Below are 18,335 nucleotides of genomic sequence, written 5' to 3'. Positions count from 1 at the left end.
ATTGATATATTATTAATAGAAAGGAAAATAAATATAGATATTAATGCTAGCAGGCAATGTCTACTACTAATAGCTGCTAAAGTAATATATTCTCCTTGTTTTTAGCTTCTATTAGTCTTTTTGCAAAGGGTTACAGGACCCTTATGCATCCATTAGACAGTCAGCCATGTGAAATTAATGTGGAGCAATTTTCATAAGCATTACTCAGAACTAATAATAATTAAGCATTATTTTCTGCTCAGATAACACAGAAAATAAAGTCTGACTTTTATGCCAAGATGGGTTTGCATTAGCTTAAGGTAGATGAATTAATTCTCATTTACAAGGCTTCTCCACCAGCTAGCCAGAAAATATCAAGGTAATTAAAACCAATTTGTGAGGTTCTGTCCCATTGCACATTCACTGAGTTTTATCATTGCTGCAAATTGCAGATGCTTTTATGCTGTTGCAAAGGTGGGACACGAAGGAGACCTTGCTGCTTGCCTCCTTCCCACCACTTCCCAGAAAAGCATCCTCCTTGTGAAGACCAGAACGCGTTTTGCAATGCACTCTGTTGCAGGAGAAGCAATGAAAGACCGGCTCAGGCCCAGCTCAGGCTGGGATGTGGACCTCTCAGCAATGTATGTAAAACGCCTCTAACAGAGAAAAAAAAAAGCTATTTCCTTTTGATTTACCGTTTACTTGCAAGAGTTTAACGCTGGCTAATTACAAAGCCAAAGGGTTTCTGTAGACAGCATTTTATGGACAGCTCAGAAACAGTTCCCTTCAGCCAGCCAGGTTTTTCTCTATTGCCTGTAACAACCAAAACCCAGCATCTGCAATCCAGGTAAATAAGACTGATTGGTTATATGATGCTACACCTTCCAACACCAGCCAAAAGATTTCTTGCCTTTTTTCTAGCTTAAGGAGACACTGAGTTTGACACGTAGTGATGTTGCATCAGCTTGACATAACACCTGAGCTGCTGCTGTGGTCTCTGAAGATGTCCTTACCTGGGACTAGCTGCAAGATAGAAGATACATTAGTACAGCTAATAATCAGCTGTCAGACACATTAGCCCAGAGCTATTCTACCAACAGTTAAGCTAATATGCAACTGAGTAAGCTAGGACCTTTCTTGGGATTCAGCTTTCCAAGGGAGCAGCTCCTTCAGACACCCCATCTGGACTTTGCATCTGAGCTTAGCAAATAACTGGGCCTGATGTGACCCACCACTGTGGAAAAATCCGTGTTTTCCAGAGGATTATGGTCTCTCTTGTCTGAGTCCTGGCTCTTTCATTTCATTTCCCCAGTCTCTGCCCCACTCCCCTGTCTCACTGTGGCATCTCCTTTTGGTGTCTGTGTCCATATGGGTGAGATGGAGCAGGCTGACCTGAGACACAACTATATGGATCAGCAGTGAAAGAATGAGACAGTAGTTCTGACTTTTATTATGTTTTGAAAAATCTTCTCTACAATAATCTAATTGCTCCTAAAGAGACAAATACAAGGAGACAATACTCAAGGAATGCCAGCTGTGTCCCAGCCCTGGAAGGAATCACCCTGGCATTTGTATGGTTATCCATGTCTTCAGCGAAGAAAGGTTTCCTTCTTATGGCTGTCTCCTTTTCGATCCAGTCATGGTAGTTGTAAACTGACACTAAGATCTGAGGGTTTGGCTTTTCTGCGCAATCTTCTCCCCAGCTGACGATGCCAACCTGAAACCACTTCATGGTGGTCCAGTAGCTGCAAACCAGAGGTCCCCCGCTGTCCATCTATGGCATAAGAAGCATCTTATAGCAGGATCAAACCTCAGGGCTCTCACAGCAGCTGCACCTCACAGGCTGATTGGGAAAATAAAACTCTAACCCAAGTATCTGGGGGAACAAGGAAATTTTGGACTCAAAATGTCACAGCTCGACCCTGAGGTCCCTGCAGAATAAATAGACAGAGAAGGTAAGAGGAGGAGATCAATCACAAGCTCTGGCTCAGTGCAGTGCCCTGTCCTTCTCAGCCTTTTCCACATGCTCCCATGGCCCCAGAAGGCTACCTGAACCCTGTCACCCAGAGACAACATCCAGGAGTGAAAAGGGACATTTGCTGTGACTGCTCATTCAGTCTTTGACTTCTCTGCAGAACTGGTGCATGTAGGTGCTGGATACCTGCCACTGTTAATTTCAGGGGCTAGCATCCAGAAATTGGACAAGAGACAAATACTAATTCTGACAAACCCTTCTTGCAACCACGGTAATTTTACTGAAAACTTGACTGCTACTGCAAGGGCAACCACCATTCACTCAGTGTGCAGGCCTTCAAATGCAGTTGCAGCCACCCTGCAAAGAGGAATGTCCTCCTGCTGGCTGCTGTAGCTTGAACACCAAGAGCACATCTGGCTGTCCATAGGAACTCTGCATGCCATCTCCAAACACAGCCCAAGGGAGAAGAGAAACCAGCACAAAATCCACCCAGCCAGGTACAGCACTCTTCTGGCAATTACATACAACGTAAGTGCTGTGCAGCCCCTGCTCTGAGTAACTTTCCTTCCATGGGGGGGTTGAATCCTTTTTCTACTCTGTCTCCAGTACATGTGGCAAGAGAATTCGATACAAACCCATTTCCTGAGACAGCCAGATTTCCTGGGAAGTGTTGTCTTTCCCTCTTTGCACACTACTTTGAGAAATGTCTTTGTCATTAATGGACAAACCCCCTTCCGCCAGCAGCTACCCTGAGCTAACACATTAATTAATGAGTAAGGAAGCGGCTGTAGTCCCCTGTGCAACTCATCAGCACCCACTAAAGTTTATGGCTGAATACCTACTCATTTCACTAGATGGAGGGGGCAGGTCATTAACATATTTATCTTTTTTTTTCTTTTTACCCTCTCCAATTTTTTTTTTGGTTCAACACACATACAGCAGGGGAAAATTAAGACAAATACAGAGGAAATATTGCTTCATAGACTCACAGAATCATTTAGGTTGGAAAAGACCTTTCATAGAGTCCGACCGTAAATTCAATACTGTTTGGACCAAAATGGTGTTATTATAGCTATATGTCTGCATCTCAGGCAGTGATGCTGGACCCTCTTCAGACTCATGATCTGAAGACATTTCCCCACCCTGCTTCAGCCAAGCATTTGCGTGAATTGCACAAGTGACCTTGCAGTGACCTTGGATCCATGTGTTCTCAGTGTCCTTGGCGATGGCATCCTGTTTGAATGAATGAACATCTTCTAGGCTGCATGCACAATTAAATTACTGAGAATTTTACGGCTAATTCCCTCAGGGAAGGAACAGGCCAAACGTATTCTCCTGCTAGCAAAAGGCAGGCGCTTCAAGCCTCCTACACAAAGATAATAAATGAAGTTGGGGGAGCGGGCACCGTTTGCAAGCCAGTGACGCAGCCGTGGCTGACAACCCGTCATCAGCAATGTGTGGGGATGCGCTGTGCCAGCTTTTCCCAGTGCGGGAGGTTTTTAGCACTGGTAGAGCCCCTGCACACCACGGAGGCGGAGACCTTTCACTGTCCCTTGTGGAGGCTGTTGACACTTGCAAATGATCTTTCTCCCAGGGCACTTAACTACTAGTTAATTCCTGATACCTTGTGACTGTCCTTGGGGGGGAAAAGTCTTCTCGTATCTCATAGCCCATCTCGTATCTCATAGCCCAGCAAACCACAGCAGAGAAGGGATGCAATTTGCACGAGGCAATGGCAGAGCCAGGAATCCCTATTCAAACTATACATAACACATTTTTCCTTTCACATGAGATCCACTTTTCCCTGTTTGCCTCTTTTTGACCATGTTCATTTTGTTCTCTGCCTGGCTGGCATGGAAAGGGAGAGCTGTCTGCAGGGCTTGGAAGACTGTCAGCTGTGGAAAGCGATTTAAAACCTGGGCAGAGAGTTAGGCAAGGCTGTGGAAACCCAGGCAGCAGCTGCAAATCCATTTTTTCTAATCCGCAAGCCCTGAGACCCAAATCCCGCTTCAGATCCCTTTCCACATGTCTGCTTCATGGGTGCAACTTCTAACCTGCCATTTGTCCTAACTTCAGCTATTTAACTCAACAATTTTATCACAAAGTGGGCTAAACCATCCTCTTGATGTGATAATCCCACTCAATCATAGCAGTAGCCCAGACGAATCAGTAGCCTGGTTTTTATAGGGCTAAAGAGAGAGAAAATAAACTCAGTTCTTGGACACTTCTGAACCTCCCTGTATCCACCTTAAGGTCTCAGAGACGCTGGCCTGAGCGTTTCCATCCTTGTGTAGGAGAGGGTGTAGGGGAGTGAGTTTTGAGTGCTGGTACAATTATCTCAGCTCTGCCATGTTTCCAGTAGCACTAATGCAATGAATGCTCAGGTTAATGACTCTGAGGATCGAAGAACTTATTAAATGCTGCTTTCAGCTTTCAGCCTCCTGTATCCTGGTGGTGAAATACTTCTGGTCAGCAACACACACCAGATACCTGCTCCTGCTCTTCAGTCCCAGTGCCAAGTTTCTGGACAGAAAAAGACCTAAAAATAGCATCTTTGCTTCTGTTGTGTGTTTCTTGTCAACTAGAAGATGAGTGAAAAGCAACCACGTCAAATCAGAGCTGTTGCTGAATTCATGCCTTCCACAACTGCATGTTAATCCTTCCGTTAGGAGAGGTGAGAGCGATGATATATTCACTGGCAAATAGTTCCAGTTTGTATAAAATCTGTCACAGACTAACAAGGCACTTTGTTCACTGAAGCTGATCAAAAGTTGTATCCTTTTCACTGCAGCCAAAACCTTTTTGTGAACACCAGGAGCCTTTCTGCTGACTTTAGTGGGCTTTGGATCAAGAGTGTAATCTTCTTCCTTTCATATTTATATTTGTGTCTGCAACATGGTAATTGATCAGAACAAACATGTTCAGCCACAGAAATCTTCTTAGGTGGGAGAAGCTCTGGGAGAGGGAGAACAACCCACCTGGTACTCATTAGGTGGATACACAATCCTTGCAAGTCATTGCTGGTTTCATTTTAGTGTTGGTAAGCTCTGTGTAAATTGGAGAGAATCAGCATGTGAATAACACCACTTGCCATTAGGGCTGCCCTGGCTGCAAGAAGTAAATGGTTTTGCAAACAGATGATTTCTTTGGTTATTCCACCGTGAAGAAGCTACCTTTAGAGAGAGGTAGAAGGAAGGAGGGTGATGGCTGTTTTTTTGTATGCAGGTATCAAAAATTAGCCAGGTAACACAGGGCAGCCAGACTCCTTTCATGGTATCCCTTTGAGATCTCAGGTGAGAGCCTTCATGTACCCTGTCCCTCCGTCCCCTTGCTGGAAAATGGGAGGACAAGGCTGCCCAGCTCCACCCGCAGTGATGTCAGCAGGGTCCATTAGTAGCTGTGGTGGCACAGGCTGTACAATGAGTCTGGCCAAAGACCCATGAGGCCCAGACTCCTGTCTCTGACAGTCAGCTGTAGCAGGTGCTCAGGGAAGGAGAATGAGAAACAGGACAAGTATTTACAGAGTTGTATTTACATCACAGTGGTTAATAGCCTTAGAGAGATCTTCATCCAGGAAGTTATCTAATTGCTTTTTGAATCCATTTATCCCTTAGGATAAATACCCACAACATCCTGGTCAGCGACTTCCCTAGTTTAATTATCTGTTGGATGAAAAAACACTTCCTTCTCTTTGTTTTAAATCTCCTGCCTGATATGACCATCTGATGCTCCCTCCTTCATGTGTTTTGAACAGTAGTGACAAGAGGACAGTTCTTAAGAGCTGTCTTCCCTCTGCTTGCTGCTCATGACTCTAGAAATCTGTGTCATATCCGCATCAGACCTCTCTTTTACAAGCCTCAGAGTCCCACTTTGTTATTCCCCTTTCCACCAGAAACCATTCCCTGTCCCTGTTCATCCTTCCTAATGCACTCTTGTAAAATTACTACTCTTTTCTCAGATGGGCTGGAGGAGAATCGCACACAATACGTAAGACACAGGCTCCCAAAATTAGTGCCCTGGCATAACACACATTTGTTCCGCTACCTGTTCCTTTCATAATAATTCATAATGCTCTCGTTGCCTTTTTGACCTCCACAGAGCCTCGTACTGATGTTTTTGAAGGACTATCCACAGTTACTCCAAGATCTTCTTACATGGTAATAGCTAATTTAGAGCCTATTACTGCATGCATACAGGTGGAGTTGCTTCTCCCGATATTCACTACTTTTCCTTTATCAACAGTGAACTGCATTTGCTGTTTTAACCTCCAGTCACTCAGAATAATGAGATCCTGCTGCACCTCTGCACAGCTGGGTTTAATTCTGACCACTCTGAAGAATGCTGTGGCATCAGCCAACTCTGTCGTCTCAGCATTTGCCCTCCTTGAAGATCACAATTCCTTGCCAGAGTGCCAACACGACTCCCCTTGTAAGCCCTTTCTCTGGTCAAGTCCTTCCTCCCCATTGCCTCCCTTTCAAACCAAAGCCCTTCTACTTCATGACAGCTCAGTATCTCCACGAGCCTTTGGTGAGAAATCTCATTAAAAGAGTTTTGGGAATCTCAGCACGTTATATCGGCTGGATCACCCTCTGCCACATGCTTGTCGACTCCTTCAAAGAATTTAAATCTGCCTGTGAGTCATGACTTCCCCTTCAAGCTGTGTTGACTCACTGTAATTGAATGAAAAGTGGCTCCTCTGAGTCATCATACCCAGCCCCCCAGCTCTGAGGGCAAGCACACAGTAGGTTTTTGTGTTCAGCTGGATCTGGAGATGTTTTGCTCCCCACTGCTTCCCACACCAGACACACAAACTAACGCTGGATCCCCTCGCTGCACACCAAACGGCTCCAGTTTGAGGGGCCAAAAGCTACAACCCAGAGGAATAACGCTGGAGAGACATGCGACATCATCAGCATCCCAGGTCCTTGCAGTAGGAAGGAATGCTTGGGACAGATTAAAGAATTAAGCCACCACAGTCTGGATGTGTTCACTTATCTGCCCAAATCATAAAATGATGAAAGCCCCATAAAACCATGGGACACAGGAAAATTGTTCTGATTCTTAGGAGCTGCACATCAAAGCACCCTTCAGAAGCAAATTTAAGAGACTGCAAATGCAGAACCACCTTTCCACCGCTCTGTGCTGGGGCTTCCCAGGACACCTTCCTACTTAAAGCAATCTGTCCCTTTGGGGAAAAAACCCATCTCGTCACATTCACAATAGTTCAGTGATGGAGAATCCACCACCAGGATGGAGAGTGGATCACTCTCTTCTTTATTAAGGTAAGGTACACTCATAAAGTAATTCTGTATAATTAGTAATAACGTTAAACTGAAACACGGTTAACTTTGACTCCTGGCCCCCAGGAAATCTTTCAAGAGGCAGAAGGGTCCATAAGCTCAGAACTCATACCTCCCTACAGTCTGCCATCAGACCATCACCCACCCACCTCTGTTCAGCTATTTTGAACAGCCTGAGTGACTGACCACGCTTCCCTGTTTTGTGGCCTTGCCCTTGCACATGTGATGATTTACCTATATGGATCCAATTTTCATTGGCAGACTTTTTCTTTAAAAAATGTGATTTCACAAGTCTTGCTTTGCAACTCTGGAGCCATGTTAGCACCAGGAAAAGGATGCAAGAGCTTGTAAAAGGATGCAAGAGCTTCTTCTTCTGCACTGGTTTAGCACTCTTATGCATGGACCAAGTCAGGGTGTGAGGGGTGAGTTCAGCTCCAGACTGGTCACCTCTCCCTGCTGCTGCCACTGCAAGTGTCAGGCTCCCCTTGCGGTTACATTACTGGCACCAGGCATGGTCCAAGGTGGGGGCAGCGGCACGTCAGGGGGCTATCCTGGGATATCTAAAATGGCACTGGAGACTTGGATGGGCTGGAGACTTGCATGTAGGCAACTGTCCTGCCTCAGAGCCGTGTGTCTCCCTGTGAGCTAAACACCTTGGACTTGTTCCATGTCCATGTTGATGAGGAGCAAGAAGCACTCATACAGGGATTTATCCTATTTTAAAAGAGATGGTTAAAACGGTCTCAATGACTCACAAGTCAGAAGTGCTTTTTTTCTCCCTATTGATGGAAAGCTGATTTCCTAGATGCAGATGGTTATTGGCAACACATTTGTATCTGGTCAGATGAATCCCACGCAGGGTTGTACAACAAATACTGCTATTGCCTTAGCTCTGTGGGGTGAGAGCCCTGAGCACCCCAGGTGCTGTAGAGGGCATCTGCCGTTTCCAAATTGCTGACAGTGTATATGGGCAGGACATACTGCAGGTGAAGGAAAGAGGTCATTCCCTGCCTTTTTCACGGAACTAAAGAAATCTAAAGCCCTAGATGCACCCTAGCAACATTTCAGATGTTTATTAGAGATGGCCAAGATCATCTCCTGCTACGATCAGTGGAAGGGTGTAGGTACCTTCAGTCCATGACTCCGATCAGCCCTACACCAGGGGACAGTGCAGGGCATGGTGAAGCTGAGCTGGAACCATCACACTGCTTGTTTGTGGCCACTCAATGATTCCTTCCCCTGAAAGTCAGGCCAGGGACTGGGCCCCCCTTCATCTGCTGCTGCCCTGAACTGTACGTGAACTGTGACTCCAGCTGAACACACCGTCCTAATCACCACACCGCAGAGCTACCCCCACAGACCTCCTTGGCAGAAACGCTCTGAAATATAATTGGGCCATTTACTGAATTTTGTCTGAATTGGTAAGACACTGAAGGACGCATTTGCTTTGTGAGTTCCTTATACTCTAATTATTGTTCAAGTTACCATTGCATCAGAGCCTAACAAAAGATGCTTAAGAAAGCAAGGAATTAGACATCAATTGTGGTTCATGGGGTCATGGAAGAAATGTAGCACACAAAAAAATAATATGCAGGCCATTTCTAGTGTCTGTTCTTTAGCACTTGTAGGCCATGAACATCCATTAACGCTAATGTTTATGACTAAATAGAACTGTAAGTCAATTACAGATCTTGTTAGTGTTAATTCACAGCCAATCTATATATTTGCCTGAAGAACTGCTAGGGAATTGGTATACAATAGATTTTTCTTTTTAAGTGAATGGATTTTTTAAAAAGCACAAATACTTGGGAGCTCTGCTATTCAATCTCCTTGAGTTATTATAGGGATATGGTCAGTGATCCACAAATCAGTGTTGTCTGGTACCAGTACGATGACAGCTGGTGAAACGTCTGAGCCTTCCTATTGACATGCTGTTGCCACATGGGGGTATTAAGGCAGTGGTTGTTAGGATAAACCTTCTAGATGATGCCTTGGTGAAGATATCTGGGTGGCTTTAGTTACTTATATAAAACAGCTTGCTGCAATGGGGGAAATCTAGCACACAAATGGCACACAGTGCTAACACTTAGGATGGTAATCCTTTGGACCAAGATGAGGATCATGAGGACTTACTCACGTAAGGACTTACTTGAGTCTAGATGCAACTTGCCCGTACTAGCCTGGCTCTGGACATAAACAAATGTATCCTGATTCTCAGCAAAGCTCAGGTAAGGTTAACATCATGGCTTCCAGGTTTCCTCTGAGCACACCTACAACATCAAGCTCAGCATCTCCAGAGCTTGTTCCCTGACCAGGGGTCTCTGCCTTGCCTGTATTGCCACTCCTCCCTGGCCTCTAAATTGGAGTGCCAGGATCCCAAGGGATTACTGTGGGTGGCTCCTGACCCATGCAAATGCTGGAGCTTCTCTGGTTGGCACAGACCAAAACCGTGCCCAGGGCTGCTCTACCTCCTTGACAGCACTGCCTTTGTAAAGGATTTAGGTATTTTGAAGTCTGGCCTTATTCTCATTTGACACAAACACCATCATCTTTCTAGACAAGCGTAGCTCAGTAGATGGCACTGCCCACAGTGTGCCTCGCTACCTGCCCAGGGCAGGTGAGTTGGGTGTCCCGTGGTCCCTGCTGCAGAGCAAGCAACAGGTTCAGCCCTGGCCTCCCAGTTCATTACCAGGCAGCCTACTACGGGCAAGGCACCAGATTCCTGAACCAGCCTAGCCAGGCAAAATGTGCCCTACCTGGCTGTAAGCAGCACTTCTCAGAAAACCTTCTATCAGCAAAATGTATCCCCTCTAGCAAATTAGCAAGTTCCGATGAAAAGGCCTGCCTCCTGTTTTTCCCCTGAAGAGCTCTGCTTCTAGCCCAGGGTATGGTTTTGTCCTGCTCTCCTTATTTCAGGTTGCAAGACGTTCCTGCCTGGTCAAGCTTGCACTAAAAGTGGGCACTTGCTGGGTTATGAGAATTATCACACAGGCAATCGTTGTGTACTTCCACTGCCTGGAAAGCTCGCATTTCTAGTTCGTTTCTCAGATGACTCTAACATTATTGTAGATCAAAATACCACCCTCATCAGCTTTCTGAATATGGGAGATTCATTTTGCTGCATACAAGTGCTCTTGCTGTTTCACCAGCATAATTCAGCCACAGAACTTAAGGCTGGGCTGGAAAGTGTGTTCTTTAATCACGGTAATGTTATCCTGTGGCAGTTTTCTTTTTAAAAATTTTGATTTAATTTAATGGAGGTGAAAGTCACTAGATGAATGGTTTCAGACACAGATGCTCTCCGGCTAATCAAAAAATGATTTTGCAAAGCAAACTTGCCCTCCACTGCCTAGCTACGGGCCCAGCTCGCACTGGCTTTGCAGCCCACGGCCCCTGTACCCGCTGTCTTTGGCTAAAGGGCAGGGGATTCCTCTCCATCCTGGGTGCTGGTTTAGTTCCCTCAGTGAAAGATTCCTACAGGATGAAGCTGTGCGTACACATGTCTGCTCACCTGTCCCTCTGCAAACACATGCACAGGTCTAAGAAAACCCTTGCCCAGTGGAGGATGGAGACCTCAGTCCTGAAGCAGAGGCTGCAGCTCTTACCAGGCTCTCAGAGGAGAGGATGGAGGTTGGGTGCTATGAAAGAAAAGGTGGGGTTTGCCTTTCAGGCTTTGTTTGACACCAGGACGGCGATCTTGCGGGTGAGTATGTTCTGAGGACGCAAGTTCCGAGTGAGGTTTTCCCACATTTCATAGAATCAGAGAATCATTTAGGTGGGAAAAGACCCTGAAGTTCACCCAGTCCAACCATTCACCCAGCACTGCCAAGGCCACCGCTAAACCATGTCCCTAAGCGCCACATCTACATGTCTTTGGGTGTTTGTGACAGCTCTCTCCCCTTAGCAGTCCCTGATAACAAACACTGCTCAAACTCTTTATCAATTACCTTGAAAAGCCCACCATCCTATTAACGCTAACTCATTGCAGTAACACGTGGCTGGTTCTGGCACCCCCAGGCCTGCCATGTTGGCAAAGGACATTTGGATCGGAGGAAGATGCCACATGAGAAAGGTTTCTAATATTAAAATGAAACACTCCTGGATTAAATTTCCTTCCCAGTTCTTTTGCTTTGACCCTCCTGGACAAATGTTCCTGTCTCCTTTCAGTACCTAACCGTGTGATAGAGCAGCGCTGCCTGGCCCAGGGCTGAGGGGACATGAGGCAGGAGGAGGACACAGGCCATGCTGCTGAGGCCTCTCTGCAGCGGCTGGAGTCCCCTCCTCCCATCACTCCCACCAGTGCACAGGCTGGCCATAGCTCACACTGGTTTTTACATTTCTGTGCGGTAACAGTCCAAAATGCTGTGCTCAGGAGCCATCCCAGACTGTCTCTCACGCCCGGGGACTTGCTGGGATCCAGCCTTCTCCCTTGCCCTCCCTGCAGCTCACCGTTTCCCTCACAGAGCTCCCGTCCTCGCTGCAGGGAGGGAATTGGGGGGTGGGGGGAGCATGAGGAGAGGCCCATCTGCTCTGTGGGAGGTATCCATGTTCATTCCCAAAGCAGAGGCGCTTCTCCCCCAGTGTCGCTGTGCTCCTATAGACAGCGTGGCCATCCAGGAGCCTGTTGGCTTTACCTGGCAGGGACCTCTTTCTCCTTTCTCCAGCTCAGCACACAGCACGTTCTCCATTAGCGGTGGGATCCGCTCCAAGCACCGCTCCCTGCTGACGAGCTTCATCCGTGCTTTCTGCAGAATGGGGGATGGTGCCTCCGCAGCTGCAAGTGAGAAGAGAACGATTAACAAAACCTGCAGAGCAGTGCAGGCTTGTGTAGGGGTGAAACTGCAGCTGGAGGCTAGCTTTGGGACTGCGCTCAGCTGGGTCTGTAAAGCACCTCAGGGCAAGGGGGTCTCAGGGCACAACTGTGTGGTCCTGGGTCATGGGGGCTTACAGGGGCTCTCCAGATGTTTAGCAAAGGTAACTTTGTGCTCTTGACTTTATGCCAGACTAAGAGATGGGTAGGTAGGTAGAAAGGGGGGAGGTGTTAACAGGCAAAGCTGAAACCCTGGGGAGCAGAGGCTTGCTAAATAGGATTTAAAATAATGACTGATTTTTGTAGATGACCTCTGGGATATGCTCCAGCTGTAAGACCCCAAAGGGATGGCTTATCCCGCTGCTCCTGAGATGAGCTGCATTGCACACCCTGGGTTTCTCATTCCTGTTTCTGGGGAATTCAGTTTGAGGGACACTTCATGGGGTCCCATGAGAGCGAGCCCTGCAGTGGAAAGTCCACTGAGCTTTCCCCAGAACAGATGACCTTGCTGTCCCCATGCCCTCCTGCGGGGCTGTGAGGCCCTGCCTCACTCAGGGGACCAGCTGTGTCTTTCAGAAAGTGGCTTTCAGGGTGGCAGTGCACTATGGAAATCACTGCTTTATTTTTCCCTTGAGATGGGAAAACAGAAATCGCAGCGGACACCAAGCAAGCGAAAAAAAGACTGAAAATATACAGGGCTACTTGGAAAAGCCACTCATTTAACCCACGTTTCTCTTTGAAGTGAACCTGAAGGATAAAACTGGCTTTTGGAGGATGTTGCTGATGGGGAGGAGCCCTACAGATTTTCAGAAACTCCTTCCACAGTTCACTGAGCTAAATCTTCCCAGCACCTTTGGTTTAGGGACTCAAAGATCTAAAAGACAGAAAAGTTGTCAGGTCCCTTTTCCAGTGAGGGTGGAGCTGCTCCATGGAAGTGTCCACAGATTCAAACGCTTTGCCACAGGCACCTCCACGGAGATGGCTCCACTTGCCAAGGTCTAACTGGCTGCAGCTGAAGAGGAGTCAGGCTGGTGCTACCTGAGGTGCCTCTTGAGAGATGCCTACCTAGATGGTAGAGATGAGCAATAATCCATTTTCCCCCACCAAGGAACAATGCCTCACACTTCTTGCTATGGCCCATGTCACACATCCCTCTCACCAAACACAGCTTCTGCTGCTTTTCTTCTGAAACCTCTCCCAGGCAGAAGAGGGGTATGCCAGGGCCGAGCATGCTGACATCATGCTGGGTGCAATTTGGGTAGCAGAAGTGATGTCAGCTGAGCCCACACAGCAGCAGGAGCCCAACCTCCGTTGCCACGCCATGCATTTTGCAAAGATACAAGCTGAAAAGAAATCCTGCCAAGCTGCAGAGTGGCTCTGCAGCACCCCCCTGCTTTTCTGTCTCTAGGAGCACGTTTCCTTGGTGAAACAGGAGAGTTAAACAGGACTGTTAAGCAAGGCCAACGAAGCCTAAGAAAGAACATGCAGAGTTTCAGAGATGAGGCGGTAACCCTCTGAAGCAGAATGGCAAGGCTTAAATGGGACATTCGCTCGCGACATCCTAGGAAGGACTGTTCAAGCCTCAAGGCACCACCCTCCCCACTCCGTCCTGATCAATTCTTTCCAATACTGAAATCGCTCATTAGCCATTTAGTGACATTTGTTCAGGATAGATATTTTGGGTCACAATCAGCGCCGGAGCTCCTTTCATTAGGGCTTAGACAAGAGCAATTAGCGATAGCAATCTGCTGTTCTAAATGAGTGAAGAAGAAGGGTGGCCAGTACCATTGAATCAGTCTGATTCATGGAGGCAGGAAGCCAAAGACAACCCTAGACCTTCATTTCCCTTATTCCAGAACACTGTAGACCAGACTAACTTGCCCACCAGGGTGGAGCTTGTCTTACTCTAGATGCCAAGAATGGCATCCAAAGTAAGGTTGAATTCCTTCAGAGCAAAGGTGGCTCCGAATTATTGGCTGGAACACACATGCTCAGAGTAGCCTGGACTTCGCTCTGGGGTCAGTAGGTGGATGTTTCTTGCACTGAACAGAGAACTGGTGGCTGTGCAGAGGCTGCGAGGGCCTGGATGTGCTTACCAGGGAGGTAGGGAGTGGAAGCTAGTGTGGGTAACCCCTCCCGGGAGAGAACGTGTACTTGAAATGCATAAAACCCAGCCTCGGTTAGCAAATGCATCTCCTGACAGTAGCTCACCTGTTGTCTTGGAGTTGCTTGGGATTCCCCACCCAGAAACCCAGCAGTGTTGCCACATATCAATGTCGTACATGAAGGGCACGCAGACTGGGATTTTCTCATTGCTGAACTGGATGGGAGAGCTGAGCAGGATCAGAGCGACATCGTTTTCCATGCTCATATTGTCAAATCCTTCGTGGATGATCAGGCTCTCCAGTTTATGTTCTTCCAACGGGAGGCTGAGGTCATTTCCCCCCACTGCGACGGTCAGGTCTGGTGGCCTTGTAAACAAAACAGAAGCAGTGCAGACATAAGCAAACACGAAGGCTTTGTGTTATAAAGGTAGGTGCCTCCTCCCCTCCCCCAGGTGGGGTAGGGTGGTGCTCAGCAAATTGCAGAGGCAGGTTAGCTATAAATAGTGTTGAAATCTACCCTCACTGCTGGGCAAAGCTGATTTTCAGGACAGAGAGGTGCAGAGGCAGAACATGAATGCAACCAAGTTATAAATAGCCCAGTCGCTAACGAACAGATGGAGTGGGCAGCATCTTCTGGATTGCTGTGCCCTGGGTGGCCGCTCCAGACTGCGCTGCCCCCAGCCAGCTGCGCAGGTCGTTTGTCACCAAGCAGCCTCAGCTCTCGGACCTGCCAAATTTTGGAGGGGGCTCACAGAGGGCTGGACTCTGACCCTGGCCATTGTATGGGGTTGATTTCTCCAGAAACTTCTGCTTTAAAATCAGATTGCCCGTGAGGGAAGGGTGTTTGCTATATGAAAGCGAGGGCAATTTGGGGGTTAGAATAAGCTGGAATAGAATAGATCTATTTTTACAAGGTACCACAACATGTGTAGGCATACAGGAAAAGCTTGGGGACATCACCAGTGTCATGGGCATTTATACAAGCTGCTCAAACCACCGTTCAAAATATTTACCTTCTGTTATGCAGATTTCTGCACATGTCTGTTGTAACACTACCTCTGATCAAAAACAGGCCTGTTTTCCCCAGAGCAGACAACCCCTGTTTGCAGGGCTCTCTCACTCGGTCACTCACATATACCTCGCATTTGACCCCTGGGAGGAATGTTATCAACCCATTGTGCCTGGGCTGTCCTTGCTTCCTGCGAGTACTTACACCTCTTCTCCAAAGCAATGGGCCACAGTTAAAATCCATGATCTGCTGATGATGGTGCCTCCACAGATATGTTTCCCCTTGCTCTGGATGCTCACATGCCATGGGAACTCCCCAGCCTTGGCATATCTCCTTGCCGCGATCATCTTGCCACTGTCCCGAAAGGACTTGTGAGATGGTCGGAGGCCACACTCTGGGTACAAAATGAGACATATTGATCACGTACAGCAGTGCCACTGCCTGTGCTACTGAACTAGAGGGGGCATCAGCTAAGGCACCGCTCTGTAATCATCCACGCTACTTGATCTCTACCAAAGCCCCTGGCATCACTGTAGCCCCCCCGAACCTGCACTCCGCCAACCACTGCCCGGCAGTTTGGGGACTAGCAGGGAGCACAAGTGGAAGAGTTCAGCACGAGGCTGTAGTAAAGCCATACTTCTATGCTGTCAGATACAAGAAATAAGCCCAGGCCTATTCCACTAACCAATACTTGTATCTCCTGTTGGGCTACTAGCAGTTCCACTGTGCTGGTCATTTCTAAATGTAAAAAGTTCAGAAGGAAAACCTGCATTGGTGCTGCCAATCAGAAAAGCGAAACAGAGGAGGGTGAAGTGCAGCATTTCAATCCCAGTCCTGGACCGACACTCTTCGACAACGTTCAGAGCAATGGTGCTCCTGCAGACACCACAGGACGCCTTCCCTACTCTGTGTTCTCACCAAAGGCAACGCACCTCCCTGCCGGGGCAACCAGGCTGTGACATCACACATTCCGTTTGTTTCTGTTGACATCACTGTTGGACGCTGTCCTTCCGAAGGCAATGGGGAAAGCGCAGTGGTTTCCCAGAGGCTTGGGCTTTGCTTTAGCTATGGTAGGGATAGGGCAGCAGTGAAATCCCCGTCCGTATCCTGGAGTGACTTCCACAGGGTATTGCAATAGTGGACTTCATGAGTCAGGTGCTGTAGCCCTTTTTGGGTCTTGAACCATGTTCTTCTCTCTGAAGACCTTAGATGCTGACCCCGCATCAGCTTTCATCTTTGACTCTGAGAAGGGCTGAAGCCTATCAAACTCAGAATTAATTTTCTTTTCTTCATTTAGACTGTGGCTGTTCTCAGAAGGAGGGGACAGCTCTGTGGCAGGGTAAATGTCAAACGGTGCCAAACCAGAAGTATAGTATGGAAGACACTGAGGCAGCCACTTCCCTATGGGAGAGGGTGGCTTATGAGACCAAATCCAGCTTAAAAAACTAATCCACAAGACTGACTCATTATCATTTCACCGTTACTGATTATATCCCTGATACTCGTTGTACCTTCAGCAGCAGCTGCAAGGGGTCCCTGACTGCACCTCCACAAAAAGGCAAAACTGCACCCTACAGTAACTCTACAATTAATTCTGGGGTGGCATAATATGTTGGTGTGGGCCAATTTTAGCATCAATGGACCCATCTATGCCAATTTCTAAACTGACACATTATTTCCATCAGGACAGGACTTAAACTCAGCCAGGTTCAGACTTGAGCCTGGCTATATTAAGGACAGAATGGTGCTTTCTCCGAAGACTTTCCAGCTTGTTTCAAAACAGTAACTATAGCGTGGAGCAGGAAGGGAGGGAGAGGAAAGGACAGAAAGGAACCAAGTAACATTTTATGAGCACCTGAATGATTCAGCATATGAAATATTTTGCCTTGTACACTGAAGCAGTTCAGGAGTTATCCCACTGAAGTCTGAATTATGTAGAGGATAATAATGCATAGGATGAAAATAACACTTTATTTTCCCCTCTTCTTTGCTTTTATGTCACCTCCTGCCTAGAAAATCAGGCAAAAGTCCTGGTTTCCTTGACAGTGAGCACTAGAACAATTCAGTGGCACAACACATTAAGGACAGGTGATCAGTTACCGCAGCAACTGGAAATCACGAGTGCGATGTGGGCACATATTGGGTCATCTCCAGAAAGAGCCTAACACGACAACCCTGTCAGAAGCACTCCTCTTAATCTTGCCCCGGGTATAAAACTGCTAAAAGGACAGGTTTCCTCTGGCTGTTGAGACTGGAATGAACTCAGCATCAGCTGAGGAGTAATGGAAGACGGGCAGCTAATTTCTCTGGCAGGAACCTACTGCCTGTTTCTGGATAAAGCAGACAGGACTTTGGCAGTGGATTTACAAGCCCCAGAACTGACTTACCTGATGCACATTTTCAGTCACTCCGAGCTTGGAACACAATCCACTCTGCTGGGTAGTTACAGATGCTGAGGGAGCTGTTTTGGGCCTTTCTGAACCTGAGCTGGTGAGCAGGAAACATCAAACCAAGATATGGAGTGCCACAGAGAGCCCTCCAAAAGGAAATGCTGTGGGTTTGGTTCTCTGGGTCCCCACCACTTGGCCACCAGGAATGGCTTTATGTGTTCTGCTGCCCAGAATTGACACATCAAGGTAGGCTCCTACAGCTCTCCCTGCAGAAAGCACATCTGCAAGAGGACACACCAAGGACACATGTTCTTCAAACTCAGTGATTAAGGCAGAGTCCAAAAGAGGAAAATATGAGAGGCTGCTCCGGGAAGTAATGCAAGCAGCAAGTTGGTTAGGTGGGACAAAGCCATCCCCATCTCTCCAGCTGAAATTGTTTGTCCTAGGATACTCCTTAGCATATATATAACCCATAGGATCCCATATCCACACAGGATAAACCCTGCATCCCCTACGTCCATTTGCTGTAGCTTTTAATTTCCACTTTGAGAATCCCATAAAAAAAAAATAATTGCCTCTTTCTGTCCTGCTGTTTTGATTGCACGTGCACTGGGGCAGAGACTGCCCAACATCACATTGCCACAGCACCTGCCATAATGAGTTCTGCCCTTGGTGAGGGCTTCACAAGCTACTAAAGTACAAATAACTAATCATAGAAATAATTATGTTACAGTGTGGCTAAGACAAATTCTACTCCTCTGTACTGT

The 18,335-nt window shown here is 47.3% G+C and overlaps 1 protein-coding gene across 1 annotated transcript; it reads right to left on the bottom strand.

Moving 5' to 3' along the window:
• Positions 1–1,406: 1,406 nt before the first annotated feature.
• Positions 1,407–18,328, bottom strand: LOC101920740 (serine protease 55). Its single transcript, XM_055811300.1, has 6 exons — positions 17,566–18,328; positions 15,945–16,579; positions 15,383–15,572; positions 14,276–14,535; positions 11,889–12,028; positions 1,407–1,753 (listed from the first exon to the last, which is right to left on the bottom strand). Exons 2-6 carry the CDS (start codon positions 15,997–15,999, stop codon positions 1,451–1,453), a joined length of 948 nt encoding a protein of 315 aa, XP_055667275.1. The 5' UTR covers positions 16,000–16,579; positions 17,566–18,328; the 3' UTR covers positions 1,407–1,450.
• Between the last annotated feature and the right edge of the window lie 7 nt (positions 18,329–18,335).

The sequence above is a fragment of the Falco peregrinus genome, chromosome 7 (genome assembly GCF_023634155.1).
Source record: "Falco peregrinus isolate bFalPer1 chromosome 7, bFalPer1.pri, whole genome shotgun sequence".
NCBI classification, from domain to species: domain Eukaryota; kingdom Metazoa; phylum Chordata; class Aves; order Falconiformes; family Falconidae; genus Falco; species Falco peregrinus.
This window is presented reverse-complemented; position numbering and strand designations above follow the sequence as displayed.